Consider the following 18,083-nt stretch of genomic DNA (forward strand, 5'->3'; position numbering starts at 1 on the left):
TACAATTCATTCTATGGGAGATTCCCTCTGGCTGTAAGCCTATAAAGTCAAAACAAGTTAGCGACTTCCAAAATACAACAGTGGAACAGGCATAGGACAGACATTCCCATTCTAAAAGGAAAAAGAGGCAAGGGAAAAAGGGTAACTGGTTCCAAGAAAGTACAAAACCCAACATAGAAAACAACATTAAACCTTAAACCTTCAGAATGATCTTTTACTCTATGTGCCACCTCCCGGACACACTATGGAATTTGGACCCCCGAAGCTTCGGGGAGCTCTGCCCCTGTGGTTTTGCTGGGCTCTGCCCATGTTGCAGTTCTCACAGGTTGGAGTCTCATGCCTGCAGTTCTCCCAAGCTGGCATTGCACTATGATAGCTCTACTGTTCTGGGGTTTTGGCAGTGGCCCCACCCTTGTAGCTCCACTAGACACTGCTCTCCTAGGGGCTCTCTATGGTGGCTGTTCACAGCCTCCTTTGAAACGTAGGTGGAAGAAGGCATGCCCCCTCAGCTTTTGCATTCTGCACACCTGCAAAATTAGTGCCATGTGTATGCTGCCAAGGTTTATGACTTTTACCTTCCACATCACACCTGTGACCACTTGAGCCACAGCTGGGATGGCTGAAGAATGCTGCACCAGAAATGTGGGGAGCAGAGACCCAAGGCAGCCCTGGGCAGCAGCTGGTCATTCCAAACCATTCTGCCCTCTTAGAGCTCTGAGCCAGTAATGGGAGGGGCAGTCTTGAAGATCTCTGAAATGGCTTTGGAGTTTTTCTCCCTTGTCCTGATGAACGGCCTCTGGCTTTGTTCTATATATACTAATTTTCTTTCGTCCTTTTTTTTTTGTTTTGAGACAGAGTCTTGCTCTGTCTTCCAGGCTGGAGTGCAGTGGCGTGACCTCGGCTCACTGCAAGCTCTGCCTCCCGGGTTCATGCCATTCTCTTGCCTCAGCCTCCCAAGTAGCTGGGACTACAAGCGCCCACCACCACGCCTGGCTAATTTATGTGTACTAGTTTTCTTATCAATCGGTAGCTTGGTCACACTCTCAGTTTTCTCAGCTGAAAATGTTCTTTCATTCTCTACAACATGGCTGACCTACAGATTTTCTGCCTTCTATAAATAACTCTGGCACAGATGAAGTTCAGCTAAGATCTTCGCTTCTTTATAAAAAGGATGACCTTTGCTCCAGTTTCCAACACGTGGTTCTTCAGTTCTATCTGAGACCTCATCAGAATGGCCTTTACCAGCCATATTTCTATCAGCATTCTGATCTCAATGACTTAAGTAACCATTAAGAAGTTCCAGACTTTCCCTAGTTCTGGGGTCTTCTTTTAAGCCCTCACCAGAACTGCAGAACTGTCTTTAATGCTCCATTCTTTTTCTTTTTCTTTCTTTTTTTTTTTTTTTTTTTTTTGAGATGGAGTTTTGCTCTTGTTGCCCAAGCTGGAGTGCAATAGCATGATCTCAGCTCACTGCAACCTCTGCCTCCTGGGTTCAAGTGATTCTCCTGCTTCAGCCTCCTGAGTAGCTGGGATTACAGGCGTGTGCCACCACACCCAGCTAATTTTTTGTATTTTTGGTAGAAACAGGGTTTCACCATGTTAGCCAGGCTGGTCTCGAACTCCTGACCTCAGGTGATCCACCTGCTTCAGCCTCCCAAAGTGCTGGGATTATAAGCCTGAGCCACCATGCCTGGCCTAATGCTCCATTCTTGACAATACAGGCTTTTTCTAGCCTGCTCCTCAAAACTCTTCCAACCTATTCCCATCACCCAGTTCCAAAGCCAGTTCCACATTTTCAGGAATCTGTTACAGTAAAAACTCTACTTCTTGCCTTAATTTTCTTTCTTTGTCCATATTCTGTTGCTGTGACAAAATATCAAACTGGGTGATTATAAAGAAAATAAATTTATTTAGCTCACAGTTCTAGAGGCTGGGAAGTCCAAAAGCATGGTGCCACCATCTGGTGAGGGCCTTCTTGCTGCATCATAACATGGAGAAGTCATCACACGGTGAAAGGGCAAGAGCATGCCAACTCAGATTTCTCTTTCTCTTCTTACAAGTCACCAGTGCCATCATACCTCACCCCATGACCTTATCTAATCCTAATTACTTCCCAAAGACCCTTCCTCCAAATACCATCAACATAGGAATTGAAGGATTAAGTTTCCAGCACATGAAATTTGGGGGACACATTCAAACCATCACATATATAATGTACAAAAACAGACAAAACTGACCGATGCTGTTAGAAGTCAGGTTAGTGATTATCCTGGAATGAGACAAGAAGAGGTTCTGGGTGTTGGTTATGTGGGGATATCAGAAGATTCATCAAATGGTACTTGTATGATAGTTGCACTTTTCTGGATATAGCTTATACTATGTAAGTTGGGTTTTTTTTTTTTTTTTTTTTTTAAGTAATAAGTGGCAGAATAGAGGATAAACCCAAACCTGCTGACTGCCACCCGACAACTCATTCTATATGATGCTGCCTGGAAAAAGAAACGAATGAAGCAGAAATTCATCACCACGATAACAGTCTCCCTGCACAGGGTCTCCCCTGGCCAGACCCTCAGCTCAACACATGTCCTCACAGCAGCCCTGTGAGTGAGCTATTAGTGTCCCTATTTCACAGAGGGCAAGTTCAGGTTAGGGAAGTGAACCAAGAATTCCAATGTTTTGTGGCTTGGAATGGGTGGCTCTTGGGATTCAAACTAGGCAGGCCTGTCCACAAAGCTTGGCCAGATGCTTCCCAGATTTCAGCATTTGAGGACAACATTCATGAATTTAGCCATACTGGCATTCCAGAGATGCTATTAAAAATTTTATTTTCTCCAAATAGACTTATTTTTACATTTAAATAAATGAATTTAAAAGAAAACTGTTACTAGCTTGAAATAGAAGGGAAATGGGAGGTAGCTGTAAAAAGAGATACAATGAAAACAAAATGTTGCTAAAATCTCTCCCAGATATGGCAGTCTGAGGTTTTCTCTGCTATTAAAAAGAGTGGTTAACAAGAGCTAGAAGGGTGCAGAGATTCTCAGCCCAAGTGGGGACTTTCTTTTCTCCCTGATGTAATCAAAGGACTGAGAATTGAAAAAGACTATCTGCAACTGCATGATTCAATGCCATTTCACTGTGCCTTCCCATCACTTAAAAATCCCAGTTTGTGGGAAATGCTCCATCCTGGCTCTGATCACAGCATCTGACTCAATCACATATGCTCATCTGAATAGGAAACTGGGAAATATTGTTCGTGGAATTAATGCAAAGTCAACTGACTTGCCCAATGCCACCAAGTAGCTAATCCACAGTTCCCATTAAGTGTTGTGACTTTGCACTTAATCCTCTCTCCATCTTCCCATTACACAGAGACGTCCTCATACTGATGCAGCATCAGTCATCATGAAGAAAGGGGCTATGTTCTATTGCTAAATCTGCACAGCAACCCTGTGACATAGGTCTTATTTTCCCATTTTACAGACAGAAAACTGAGATTTAGAGAGTTTGAGTACCAGGACTAAGGCTGCATGACTGGTTTCATGACTGGTGAAGTCCACGCCTTTTACTCTCAGCAGACCAAAGGCCTCCGGAAGAGAGATCATCACTATCACTATGCCCTTCCCTTTGCCTGGGTCCTGCAAAGGCAAGAGGATAACTGCTTCTTGGTCCTCAACTCACTCACCCTGATGAGAGTTGACTTGCAGAGATGTGCTGGAGCCAGTTCCCATAGGCTCAGTGGGCTGATTGTTCTCATCTCTTCCCAAGTCCATGTGCAGTGATGTCTCCTTGATGGCTTGAACTCAGTCACGTGGGAAGCGTTTGTACCATAGAAATTGCAAGTGCTACCAATCAAGGCTTTATTTTCTTGGAAAGCCAGTTGTTAAGTTAATCCTTTACCAGCAAACCACTGATTGGCTTTTTCTTTTTTGGCTACAGGTCAGTGGTTCTAAAATTTGAGCTTGCAAGAGAACACTTGTGGGGCTTGTTCAAACATGGACTGATAGGTCCCACCCTCAGATTTCTAACTGGGTAGATCTGGGGTGGGGCCGTAAGTAGGGCTTGCATTTCTAACAAGTTTCCATGTGATGCAGGTGCTGTGGAGAACCAATGCTTCCAGAGAACCACAGAATCACAGAATTGGGAAGCTAGGCAGCCCACAAGCAGAATTTAGCCACACAGTGTCACTAACAATCTTGAATTTTCTGCCAGTACTTGGGAGAGCACATGCAAAACTCTAGATTTTGAGCTCTTGAGAAGTCATTGGATCTGGCAACACTGAGCCTGGGTCCCTGCACTGTGATGGTGGGTGCAAGCTGAAGAGCTTCCCTTCCTTCACTGGCTTTTTTTTTTTTTCTAACTTCCCCTGCCTGTTCTCTACAGGCATCTGAGTGGGACCTTGCTAGGTCAAGTCCTCATCTTACAGAGGGGAACTCTCAGGCCCAGAGAGAAGAAAGGTTCTGCTTACAATTGCACAGTTATTAAGACAGCGGCAGACACGTCACTGGAACCCATTACAGAGGCGCCTTGCTTCACACAGGCCATCCCCTCCTCATCCCAAGCAAGGATCTCTCACCCACTGATACGTTCTCCCTATAATTTGGGGCTACAGTTGTCTCTGTAGAAGGCATCCAAGAACCAGAAGGAACCCCAGCGCCTCCATGATTTCTCTGAGACACCTCCAAACACATCAGCTCCTCATCACCTGCTTCAGCCATTTTTACAGCCAGGTTCCAGCCGAGTGACCTTGGGCAGATAACTTCTCCTAAATTTCATTTCTTAGAGTCTGAGAATACCCTAGTAGGCGGTTGTGAGAATTCAAGGAGATAATGCATATAATGGTTTTTAGCACAATGCCCAACACTTTTAAAGCAGTCAATAACAGTAGTAAATGTTATCAGTGAATGTGATTATCATCATGCTATCAGTTCATCTCTAAAAATCTATCCCTATATCGTGCCCAATTCACTTTTTCATTTTATATAAGCCATGTCCAGAAAATATTCACACAACATCCAGGAGGTAATGGCTAGGGCTCTGGGGTGTCACACTGACCATTGCTGTCCACTGTCTAGGGGCTACAGGACCTACCTCTGGTCTGGAGGCCCACATTCCCACCTCACAGTGAGACCTCAGCCAAGGTCCACCCCTCTCTGGGCCTCAGGGATGGGTTGTGCTTAGCATGTTCCTGCATTAGCTTATTAAATCCAGTAGCATCCCAACAGCCCTGTGAGGGGAGATAGTATCATTATCTCCACTTACAATGGGGCGACTGAGGCCGAGAAAGGTTAAGCCGCATGCCCAGCCAGTACGCAGTAGGAGCAGGTCCACAGCAAAGCTCTGCATCATGACCTGAACCACAGTCTCAATTGGCTTGGGCCTATTTGACCTGCTCTGTGTTTCTGGGGTCTCAGATTTCGCGTCTTTGTCCTACACCTAGGCTGCCCTATTTGGAAAGAAGAGGTGGCCTGGAGAGGTGATAAATCCATCCAAGGTAGGGGCTGGACAGAATTTCTGAATAAATCAGCCAATAAATATTCACCAAAGCCTACTGAGCACCTGGCCCTGAATGCACACGCCCCAGCTAAGGACTCTGTGCACATTTCTTCCTGAGTTGGAGGGGAGTGTTAAGGGGATGGGGGGTAAGCCCAGTGACCCACATGTAATTGCCGGCCCAGACGGTACGAAGCACCACCAGCACAATGCAGGTGATCTCTCCAAGCAGAGCCGGCAAGCCGAAGGTGTAGTGCACGCCGTGGCTGTCGTGAATCCCCAGCACTCTGTTAAAACACACCTGTGGACAAGTGTTATTATAAGCAGACTGGCAGGAGAGACCCATATTCCCTACCCACCCCTTTCACACACCATTGGTATCCAGGGCACCAAAAGGGGATGGGCACTAAGGCTCACCTCAAAGAAGCCCTTCTCGGACTTGAATGTGCACTCACATCATCGGGGAGTTTGTTGAAATGAAGAGTTGGCTTTACTGGATGTGGGGTGGGGTCTAAGAGCATTTCTAACAAGGTCCCTGGTGATGCCGATGCTGCTGGTCCACAGACCACACTTTGAGTAGCAAGGGTCTAGTGTAGGCACTATTCACAATTTCAGCTGATAATTCCTTGTGGTGGGGGCTGCTCTGTGCACTGTAGGATGTCAAGCAGCATCCCTGGTCTCTCCCCACGAGCTGCCAGTAGCAGCCCTCACCCCACTGTGTCAACCAAGAACGCCTCCAGGCATTGTCAGATGTCCCCTGGGGGGTGACCGAGACCCACTGGTCTAGCCCAAATTTAAGCACCATCCCAAAGACAACACAGCTGGTTAGAAACAAAGCATGAGGCCACACCTCCAGATCCCTACTCAGTAATCCTTCCTCCCCATCACTCAGCCTCCCACACAGCCGTGAGCCAGCAGATGTGGACACATATGCAAATTCAATCAGGCTGGTTCCTTCCTTAGGATCCCCATTAGTCTTCAGAATAAAAATCCAGGTCGGGTGCGGTGGCTCACACCTGTAATCCCAGCACTTTGGGAGGCCGATGTGGGCGGATCACCTGAAGTCGGGAGTTCAAGACCAGCATGGCCAACATGGCAAAACCCCGTCTCTACCAAAAACACAAAAAATTAGCTGGGCGTGGTGGTGGGCGCCTGTAGTCCCAGCCACTCAGGAGGCTGAGGCAGGAGAATGGCGTGAACCCGGGAAGCGGAGCTTGCAGTAAGCCGAGATCGCACCATTGCACTCCAGCCTGGGCAACAGAGTGAGGCATCGTCTCAACAACAACAACAACAACAAACAAAAAACACACACACACAAAAATTAGCCAGGCGTGGTGGTGGTCACCTGTAATCCCAGCTACCCAGGAGGCTGAGGTAGGAGAATCACTTGAACCTGGGAGGTGGAGGTTGCAGTGAGCCAAGATTGCACCACTGCACTCCAGCCTAGGTGACAGAACGAGACTCTGTCTCAAAAAATAAATAATAAATAAATAAATAAAAATCCAGACTCCTCAACTAGCCCAGGAAGTGTGCCTGAGCACCTCCCATCTTTCAGGGATCTGGGTCCACCATGCTCCTGGGTGGACCCTATGCCTTTAGAATGCCTGTTTCCTGGTTGGGCCACACACTCTTCTTACCATTAAGCTTTCATACCCACTGTTCCTTCTGCCTGGAATACATTCCCCATGTCTCTGCCTGGCTAATACTACTTATCTGTCAGCACTTGGCTGTTAACTGTTTCCTCTGCTCCAGGAGGCATTTCCGGACCCATCCCAGGCTAGCTTAGATGTGCCCTGTAGCTGTTCTCACACTGTATTGTGTTTATCCATTTCCCTCACTAAACTATAGCTTGAAAAGCAAGATGAGTGTTAAAACGTATGTGTTGAGTGAAGGAATGATGAATGAATGAATATATGAATGAATGAGTGAATCATTTTTGAATAGTCTTGCCAGTGATGAAGTCAAGGAAACAGGCTCAGGGAACGCGATGGGGCTGAGCCTGATGATAACTTGCTATGTGTTCTTTTTTCTGCCCTTCCTCCTTTCATTTCAGGGTTTCAAAGCCAGAGAAGATAAACGAAATTTGTTCCCCTTGCAAAGATGAAAATCAGATTTGCCCTGGTTTTGGCCAAATCAAAGTATTGGTAAGTTTTTCCTTATTTATTTTATTTTATTTTTTAATGACCTCCAATTCCATCCATGTTGCTGTAAATGACAGGATTTCATTCTTGTTATGGCTAAATAATATTCCACTGTGTATATAAACCACTTTTTTTTTTTTGAGACAGAGTCTTGCTCTGTCGCCCAGGCTGGAGTGCAGTGGCGCGATTTCGGCTCACTGCAACCTCTGTCTCCCAGGTTCAAGTGATTCTAGCGTCTCAGCCTCCTGAGTAGCTAAGATGACAGGTGCCTGCCACCATGCCTGGCTAATTTTTGTATTTTTAGTAGAGATGTTGGCCAGGCTGGTCTTGAACTCCTGACCTCAGGCGATCTGCCCGCTTCGGCCTCCCAAAGCGCGTGAGCCACCACGCCTGGCCAGTTTTTCCTAATTTTACGTTGAAATGGACTCCCTGAATAGCCACTGTTCATCCAAATCCAGCCTTCGAAAATCTACTCCTTTTTCCTCCATCAAGCCTTCAAACCCATGAAGATTTGTTGTCCCTAAATATTTCTCTTAGAGAAGCACATTATAACCAATTGGCTATAATGAAGTCTTCTGGAATGATCAGGATTTGCTGAGTATTGGAGAAAGATCCATCCACTTAGAAGAAGAATTAAACAATCAGCAGTAGACACGACCTGGACCATCAGCCCAGCACTCCCTCTTCTGGGTGCTGCTCCTCTCACATCATCCACGTGGTTCCCCAGCAGCAGTGACATATGCACGATGTGCCCACCCCCAGCTGAAGACAACATTATCCAAGTTAAACCAAAGAGCCCCTTCTCCAGAGAATTTGGGATTGGGGCCAAGCGATTCCATCCACCAGGCTGCTTTCTTGAAGCAAAAGACTACAGCCCACAATGTGGGGTGAAAGAGGAGGAAGCAGGTCTACAGAGTAAGAATAAAGCAGATATTCAGGAAAAGCAAAGAAAGAAGTAAAACAGGGGCTTCTGGGCTCCCCACAACACTCCAGTCCCTGTCCTTGAGTTCTGTGACACCCCAGTAGCCTGATAACAAATTCTCCCCAATGCCCAAGCAAGCTGAAATGGGTTCTGCCACCTGCTCCCCAGCATCCTAACAAATGCACCACCGAGCCAGGATGGATCCCTCACTAGGCGTTGATGCCAACAAGAGAATGCGCCAACACCTGCCTAATGCAGCTGTGCACTGCACAGTGGCCCATCAGGTCCCAGCGTCCTGCTGGCCTTCAGCCAAAGCAGAGGGGGTTAGTTGTCTAGTTTCTTACCGGCAGGCACTTGGCTCCCCCGATGGAGATCAGCCCAGCCACAAGACCCAGCACCATGGCAAGCCATGGAGAAGAGATCAGGTGACACGAGGTACCCACAGCCACGCCTCCTGCCAACACCGCATTGTGCATATAAGTCTGCAAAGAAATAGCTTGTGGGTAAAGGAAGCAAGGTAGAGAGAGAACACCATCTTGCTGCGAGTGACCAGCGCGCTGGGAACAAGTCAACCCTGTAACATCCTCCCTGCTTTGCTGATCCTGAAACCACCTCTCCCCTGTGTTGGGGCAATGTGTCCTTCATCAGTGGACATGATGGGCCAGCTCACTACTGCCTCTTAGGCTTAGGGCACAGTTCCCCTGATTGTGCAGCATTTAGGGAATGAGCTGGGAAATCCAGGTGCTCAGCATCCTAGCCACCCATCACGCTCATTAGTGATGTGTCCCCGGGCAGTGGGGAGAATGGGTTTTTGTTTTATTTTTCAGAGAGAGGGTCTCTGTATGTTGCCTGGGCTGGTCTTGAACTCCTGGCCTCAACCAATCCTCTTGCCTCAGCCTCCCAAAATATTGGGATTACAGGTGTGAGCCACTGCACCTGGCCTAGAAGAATGGGGTTTTGGATGTACCTTCTTCACAACAAGGTTATTTTAAGGATTAAATGAGTTTCCACATATAAAGCTCTTGGCCCAGTGTCTGGCATAGAACATGACTAAATGCCCAGTAGACACAAATCATTGTTATTGTTTTTATTATTATTATTGGCTACTTGGTGCCTGTGCCACCCTGTATGACTGGGCCCAGTTCCAATAACCTGGGCCTTGTTGCTGGGTCATAGCTCTGCTATGTCCTTCACTGCTCCAGAACCGGAGTCTTGCCTTGCTCTTATCTGACACCCTCAGCTGTCACCTAGGATTAGCCTCTGGGCTTCCCTGAGCTGACACCCACTCCTGCCTTGCTGGGTGTCTTAGACTTGCTGTCACCATGGAACTCATGGCCACTCACTTCCTCTTAGCACTGAATTCTGCTGAAGCTGTCATCTGTGGCCACATTCTTTCCACTCCAGCCCCCGAGTCCCTCCCACCCCAGCCCCACCACTGGTCTGTCCAGACTTCCCTCCAACACCACCAGCTGGACCCCCTGCCCCCATCATCATGAGAACTTGTTTTGTCTCCCCTCTCACCCATCTCTTCCCACAAGACTCACACACACCATCCTCTCTCTGTATTAATAGCAGCAGCTAATGTTTGCCTACCGCTTACTCCCCGTTAAGCACTCTACATGCACCATCTCTTAATTCCCACTTTACAGATGAGGCCACTGAGACTCAAAACGTTGAAGTGGCTTGACCAGGGCCACATGGCTAGTGTCACATACTTCTCAACTTCTGATTCTGATGGTTCCATTCTTGAGATTTGTTGGGGGGAAGAGAGAGGCTGGCTAATTCTAGTCTAGTCTGTTGCTGCTGACTCTTGCTCATGGTGACTGACTTTTAGCAACTAGCAGAAACGGGGTTCAAACTCAGGTCTGTTTCATGTTAGCATGGATGGATTTAATCACTCCCCCCAGAAAGCCTTTGGTCACTGGACAGTCTCCTGAGTCCCAGGCCCACTGTGACCCACCGTTCTTCCTAGAGCTCCACTGTAGAGGCAGGCACAGCTCCACCACCCGGCATGCCCTCTCCCAACCCACGTTGGCCCTGGGGTGGGGAGGAGCATAAATATGTGTGTCAGTCCTGTTAGACCCAAGTGCTGCCCAAGGGCAGTGCCCTACTCACCATGTTGATCTTCCCTTGAGGGTGAGCCAAGGATGACACTGAGATGGCTGTCACTGTGCTGACTGCTAGAGCATAGTAGGTGTTGAACACGGCATTCTTCCTTTCGATTGGATTTGTCAGCAGAGCAGAGTTGAACCTTGGCCAGAATATCCACAAGAGGAGGGTGCCTGGGGGCCAGAGAGGGTGGTTGGCCAGAACCACACTCCTGCTCCAAAGGTCTGAGCCTCAAGGGGTTTTGGATGAGAATCCTAGGGCTAGAGAGTCTCAGCCTTGTCACTTAAGAGTTAGATGGGGAAGTCACGTCTCCCCTCCAAACTCTCAAGCTGATACCAGCTAACCACATTTTATAGACAAGGAAACAAAGGCCAGGAGGGTTGAAATCTGCATACCCCAGGCCTCCTGAACCTGCTCTGTGATGGTCAAATGCTTATTTTTATTTTTTTATTTTTCTTTTTAATTCAGATGGAGTCTTGCTCTGTTGCCCAGGCTGGAGTGCAGTGGTGCGATCTTGGCTCACTGCAACCTCCACCGCCTGGATTCAAGAGATGATCCTGCCTCAGCCTCCCAAGTAGCTGGGATCACAGGCGTGCACCACCACGCCCAGCTAATTTGTTTGTATTTTTAGTAAAGATGGGCTTTCTCCCTGTTGGCCAGGCTGGTCTCGAACTCCTGACCTCAGGTGATCCCCCTACCTTGGCCTCCCAAAGTGCTGGGATTATAGCTTGAGCCACCATGCCTGGCCCAAATGCTTATTTGTTTTTAAATGAATGTGCTGCTTTAACTTGACCCCATGGCCTGATAGTCCTTTGCCTACTATCAAGCTCACTGCCTGATTTTCTATTAGCCTCTCCCAGCAGTCTAAGTTCATCATTTTCAAAGCAGATTTTCAAAGTACAACATTATTACTATTCCCACCCTTGTTCCTTCACTCCTGGGCCCTACTTTCTTCACTTGTCCATTTCCCTCCTTTCAGTTGAAAATAAAGGGATTGGATAAACTTATTGAAACTCACACATAATGAGTCTCTCCTTTCTAGTGGATATTAATGAAGAGAGGTCCCAAAAGGAAACGCTTAATTCAAAGGTATGAATTTAACAAACACTACTCAAAGACATGAATCATGATGAAAGGGCTTCAGACACGCAGGGGAAGTTGGTAGAGGGAGATTTTTCAGCCAGAGCCTTTTCTGAGCCATTGTGCTCAGCCCAAGTATGAGACCACTCACCCCACCTTGTCCTTACCCAGCATGGCAGACAAACTGGGGCTGTTTCGTATCTGTTCTTTATCCTCCGTTCCCTTGGGTGGAGGCTTTGGCAGGCACCAGGCCACAGTCAGCCCAAAATAGGCTGCGAACACGTGGATGTGCATTATGTTCACGTGGTAGTCTGTCTGCAATAAAACCCAGTAAGAGCAGTGAGTGTCGGCATCCTCTGCCCACAGGCGAGCCCTGATGGTCCTTGGAGAAAGTTCAGAGCTTCACTTAGGAGGTGTGACTTGAAGCCATGAGACTGGTGGTCAGAGCTTACCCAGCCCAACCCAGCAGGCTTTGCCCAGACTGGAGTGCAATGGCGCAATCTTGGCTCACTGGAACCTTTGGCTCCCAGGTTCACGTGATTCTCCTGCCTCAGCTTCCCTAGTAGCGGGGATTACAGGCATGCGCCACCATGCTGGGCTAATTTTGTAGTTTTAGTAGAGATGGGGTTTCACCGTGTTTGCCAGGCTGGTCTCAAACTCCTGACCTCAGGCGATCCACCTGCCTCGGCCTCCCAAAGTGTTGGGATTACAGGCATGAGCCACTGCACCAGCCTTTTTTTTTTTTGATTGTTTGTTTTTTCTTTTTTTGAGACAGAGTCTTGCTTCATTGCTCAAGCTGGAGTGCAGTGGTGTGGTCACAGCTCACTGTAGTCTCCAACTCCTGGGCTCAAGCAATCCTCCCACCTCAGCCTCCTGAGTAGCTGGGATTACAGGAGTGCACAACCATGCCTGGCCAATTTTTAAATTGTGTGTAAAGATGGAATCTCGCTATGTTGCTCAGGCTGGTCTCGAACTCCTGGGCTCAAGAGATCCTTCCCTCCAAAACTGCTGGGATTACAAGCATGAGCCACCACACCCGGCCTATCAGTAGCTCTTATATGCTTTTGACCAAGGTTCACTTAGGTGTGGCAAAAACCCACATGGACACGCACCTCACTGATTCCTACTTCTCAGCAGAATTTTAACTCTGCAGGTAGTGATGAGTGATATAAATTTTGCAACATGAAGCAGCCAGACTTCTTATAGTACCAAACTAAAGTCTTTGGTAAATTCTAGATATATTCTAATTTTGCATCATGACTATCACATTTTAGTAATGCTTAATAACTTACTTAGTGGGCTACTGGAGAAAGCTGGCAGCTGTGCTTTCTAAAAATACCCAGAATTGGCAGGATTTTTAGCACCATTTCCCACTGACCCCATCTTGGTTTAAGCCACCATCACCACTGCCCCAAATTGTTACAATAACCTCCTAACTGGTCTCCCCATTTCCACCCTTGTCTCCCTGTGGACTGTTCTCCACACGGCAGGCAGAGTGACCCTGTTAAAATGCTAGTCCGGCTGGGTGTGGTGGCTCACACTTGTAATCCCATGTAATACCAGCACTTTGGAAGGCTGAGGTGGGTGGATCACCTGAGGTCAGGAGTTTGAGACCAGCCTGGCCAAGATGGCAAAACCCTGTCTCTACTAAAAATACAAAAATTAGCTGGGCGTGGTGATGCTTGCTTGTAATCCCATATACCTGGGAGGCTGAGGCAGGAGATTCACTGGAACCTGGGAGGCGGAGGCTGTAGTGAGCTGAGATGGCGCCACTGCACTCCAGCTTCGGCGACAGAGTGAGACTTTGCGTCAAATAAATAAATAAAATAAAATGCAAGTCAGATCGTACTACTCCTCTGCTCAGAAGCCTCCAGAGGCTCCCATGTCACTCAGAGTCAAGGTCCATGTTCTTGCCATGACCCTGCAGGATCCACTCTTGCCTGACCTCTCAGGCATCACCTCCTATTGCACTCCTCCACTTGCTCTTCTCTCATCCTCAAACCCACTAGCGTGTTCCCACTTTGGGTCATTCAGCTGCCTGAAATATTGACCCCCAGCCAGGGTGTAACAAGGGCAGGGTGGAGGGAGTAGTCCACCCTGGGTGCAAGCAATCGGGGTGCCTTGTCTGTAGAGAGTTTCTAACAGTTCTAAAGCCAACTAAAAAGTCTGTCTGCTTTTTATTTTTATTTACTTATTTATTTATTTTTGAGACGGAGTCTCGCTCTGTTGCCTGGCTGGAGTGCAGTGGCGCAATCTTGGCTCACTGCAACCTCCACCCGCTGGGCTCAAGTGATTCTCCTGCTTCAGCCTCCCAAGTAGCTGGGATTACAGGCGCCCACCACTGTGCCCGGCTAATTTTTGTATTTTTAGTAGAGACGGGGTTTCACCATGTTCCCCAGGCTGGTCTCTAACTCCTGACCTCAAGTGATCCATCCGCCTTGGCCTCCCAAAGCACTGGGATTACAGGCATGAGCCACCGCATCCAGCCTATTTTTTTTTTTATCACCATGTGCTGACAATTCTAAACAGCGTGTGCGGCAAACAGCCCTCCCAGCGCCCTGCCGTTGTTCTGCCGCTGTTCTCAGGTACCCATGTGGCTTGTGCACTCGCTACCTTCAGGTCTGTACTCAAAAAACCACCCCCTTGATGAGATGAAGCTGACCCTGGCCACCCTCTCAAACAGTTATCCTCTCTCCCCAACTTTTCGTGTTTTGTTTCTCCATTTTATTTTTCTCTGTGGTACTTACCACTTTCTAACATGCTATATCTTTTGCCTATTTTATTGCTTATTGGCAGTCTTTCCTTCTGGAACAGACGTTCCATGAGAGTTGTATTTTCCACTGCCACAAGAGTGCCTGGTATATAGTAAATATCAAATAAATATTTGTGAAGTGAACAAATGATGGGAAAAAGCCCTCAGTCATACATAAAGATGAAAGTCCATGCAGTGCCCTGGTAAGAACTAAAAAGCAGGCTTGCGTTTTTCATCTCTTTGAGCTCCACCAGGAAGGAGTTCAGGAAGAACACTTGGGGATTCTTGGCCTGGTATATTCATTTCTTGAGCTGCCTGCACTGAAATGACTCTGGTCCCTGGCTCTGGTTCCCCCGAGCCCTCCTGCTGAAGAAACCCAGGATGAATTGAAGTTTTGAGGAAAATGAACACTCGAAATCAGTGCTAAGCCCTCCTCTAGATCAGTTAAGCTAGCAAGTCAAAGCTGCAGAGAAGAGAGGAGATGATATTACATGAATGCAGCCTTTTAAAGCAATCGTTATGAAGACTGCAACAAGGCAGGAAGAGGTTCCGGCTCACAGGGAGTGTTCTGCTTCTGAAATTTACCCCTCTTCTTGACAGCCATGTTTTTACTGTGTGAACTATCTCCCATGCCAGCTGCAGCTAGTTGGACCAGAGTGGAAAAATGACCCAGGGGACTGATCAGATTCTGTCCCTGGACTACAGAATTGCGACTAACTGAGAGAAAAGAGTGGTTTTCTGCAGGATCTGGGACATAGAAATGCAGGAACAAGTGGAGGTGGGTAGGTGGGTGGAGGGGACACGTTTTTTGCTAAAGAGAAAGCTGGTGTACAGAGATGTTAGATGTACAGAGAGAAACAGAGCCAAAAGATGGAGAGCACAGACTACCTGGGATCTCAGCAGCTTCTTATAGCCAGTTCCAGTGCCTTCCTGAGTCTGGCAGCACCTCCTGCCCTTGGAGGTTCTTTTTGTTTGTTTGTTTTTTAAAATTGTCCATACTACACAGATACACCTTTATGGTTCTTACACTGAATTCTCTTCATTCTGCCTAAGAAAGCTCTGGTGACATTTTCTTCCTGGGAATCAGGGAGATCTCATTAATCCTTACATTAAACAGAGAGAAAAGGCAGAAAATGGGAGTGTGCAAACCGGAATCCAGGAGCCCATGGTGATGTAAACAAATACATAGATGAGTGGATGAACAGAGAAGCGAAAGCTTTTCCTTACAGAAGAATGCCAACTATTGAAGGGAAGACGGAATTAGAAAACCAACATTGGCAATTATTATAGTACTAATTTATTCAGGGAACAATCAATGAACACCAAAATCAGTGGGTGAAAGTTGGATGATAAACAGGATTTCTGTGGGAAATTATCTCCTCACAAGATGTTTATTAATTACAAAGGGGAAAATAGTAACTTTGCAGTGGAAGATCCTGGCAGGTACCATCTTAACCCAATGATCACAGTTAACACACCTAGTAATGGGGCAAATTGATAGCATGTCTTCTGATATGATATACTAAGAAGGGCACACACAGCTCTTGAGGAATTCCTACCAAAAATGCATACCCACAATCTATTCATGAGGAAGAGCAGACAAACCCACATTCTACAAAATAACTGGCTCAAAACTTCAAAACATGTCAAGGTCATGAAAGATAAAGAAAGATGAAGAAACTGTTCCAGATTGATGGAATTTAATAAGACATGAGAACTAAATGCAAGATGTAATCCTCAACCACAAAAAATATATGTATTTTTTTCTAGAAAGGATATCATTGAGAAAATTGGTGAAATGAGAATAAGGTAATCATAATATATCAATGTCAATTTCTCATTTTTGTTAACTGAACAATGGTTATGTAAGAGAATGTCCCCCATGTTTTAGGAAATTGTGTTAGTCTGTTTTCACACTGCTATAAAGATACTTCCTGAGACTGGGTAATTTATAAACAAAAGAGGCTTAATTGACTCACAGTTTGGCATGGCTGGGGAGGCCTCAGGAAACTTACAATCATGGTGGAAGGTGAAGGGGAAGCAAGGCACATCTTACCTGGTGGCAGGTGACAGAGAGACAGAAAGAGAGGAAGTGCGACACTTTCAAACCATCAGCTCTCCTGAAAACCCACTCACTGTCACAAGAACAGCATGGGGGAAACCACCTCTGTGATCCAATCACCTCCCACGAGGTCCTGCCCTCAACACGTGGGGATTACAATTCGAGATGAGATTGGAGGGGGATACAGAACCCAACTGCATCAGAAATATACACTGAGGCCGGTTATGGTGGCTCACACCTGTAATCTCAGCAATTTGGGAGGCTGAGACAGGTGGATCAACTGAGGCCAGGAGCTCAAGACCAGCCTGGCCAATATGGTGAAACCCCATCTCTACTAAAAATACAAAAATTAACTGGGCATGGTGGCATGCCTCTAATCCCAGCTACTCGGGAGGGTGAGGCACAAGAATTGCTTGAATCCAGGAGGTGGAGGTTGCAGCGAGCCGAGATCACACCACTGCACTCCAGCCTGGGTGATCTGGGTGATGGAGCAAGACTCTGTCTCAAAAAAAAAAAAAAGAAATATACACTGAAGTATTTAGGGGTTAAAGTCACACACACAGATGAAGACAACCAAAAATTAATAAATACAAACTTTCATGCTGGGTGTGGTGGCTCACACCTCTAATCCCAGCACTTTGGGAGGCCAAGGTGGGTGGATCACCTGAGGTCAGGAGTTTGAGACCAGCCTGGCCAACATGGCGAAACTCTGTCTCTACTAAAAATACAAAAGTAAGCCAGGCGTGGTGGTGTGTGCCTGTAATCTCATCTACTCCAGAAGCTGAGACAGGAGAATCACTTGAACCTGGAAGGCAGAGGTTGCAGTGAGCTGAGATTGCAACATTGCAATCCAGCCTGGGTGACAACAGCGAAACTCCATCTCAAAAAAAAAAAAAAAAACTTCCCATATTCCCTCCCAGACCATTGTTCTTTTTTCCACCCCAAACATCCCCAGCTCCCTTGAAGAAGATGCCATCACACTCTCCCTTCCTTGCTGCGGTCTCAGCCTCCTGGCCGCCTCTTGGTCACTGATGATGTCAGTTCCTGCCCTTCAGCCTTTCTCTCCATCATTCTTCCACAAATGATCTTAGTTCACCCAACTCCTTCCTTCTCGGCTCCTTGACCGCTCGTCTCTTTCCCTACGTTACACTTCTGCCACCCACTGTCAAGCCTTAGACCTTGTCATTACCAGTAACTGTGTTGCCTCCGAAGCCCCAGTTTCAAGCATTACACCTGATAACCACCACCACCTCCTATCTGTCCGGCTCACTTCCTTAAATTGCCTCCCTTCAGCAGCTCCAATCAACGGAGCCTGAGAACAATGGTGATGATGAAAATAACAGCACTGCTGTAACACTTACCCCATGCCAGGCACTGTTCTAAATGCTTTAGAACAGTGTTCAAAATTGAACAAGTGTTCGTTCACTTGTTCAATTCTCACAACAGCCCTAGGAAGTAGCATTATTCTTATCCCCATTCTATAGATAGGGAAACTGAGGCACAGAGAGGTCAGCTAAGGGGCCCAAA

The 18,083-nt window shown here is 47.0% G+C and overlaps 1 protein-coding gene across 7 annotated transcripts in view; it reads right to left on the reverse strand.

The window, feature by feature from the left end:
- The window catches only part of RHCE (Rh blood group CcEe antigens), a 68,250-nt gene that overhangs the window by 19,466 nt on the left and 30,701 nt on the right, over positions 1 to 18,083 (reverse strand). For 5 of the 7 annotated variants that reach the window (XM_030805615.1, XM_030805610.1, XM_030805611.1 and 2 more), the window contains exons 4-7: positions 11,910 to 12,057; positions 10,669 to 10,835; positions 8,898 to 9,035; positions 5,658 to 5,791 (exon numbers count right to left, since the gene is read on the reverse strand). In XM_030805615.1, coding sequence (XP_030661475.1) covers positions 5,658 to 5,791; positions 8,898 to 9,035; positions 10,669 to 10,835; positions 11,910 to 12,057 — 587 coding nt within the window. The remainder of the gene's footprint in view (positions 1 to 5,657; positions 5,792 to 8,897; positions 9,036 to 10,668; positions 10,836 to 11,909; positions 12,058 to 18,083) is intronic. The other 2 variants (XM_030805616.1, XM_030805612.1) reach the window with 1 other exon arrangement.

This window comes from Nomascus leucogenys, chromosome 24, assembly GCF_006542625.1.
Source record: "Nomascus leucogenys isolate Asia chromosome 24, Asia_NLE_v1, whole genome shotgun sequence".
Classification (NCBI taxonomy): domain Eukaryota; kingdom Metazoa; phylum Chordata; class Mammalia; order Primates; family Hylobatidae; genus Nomascus; species Nomascus leucogenys.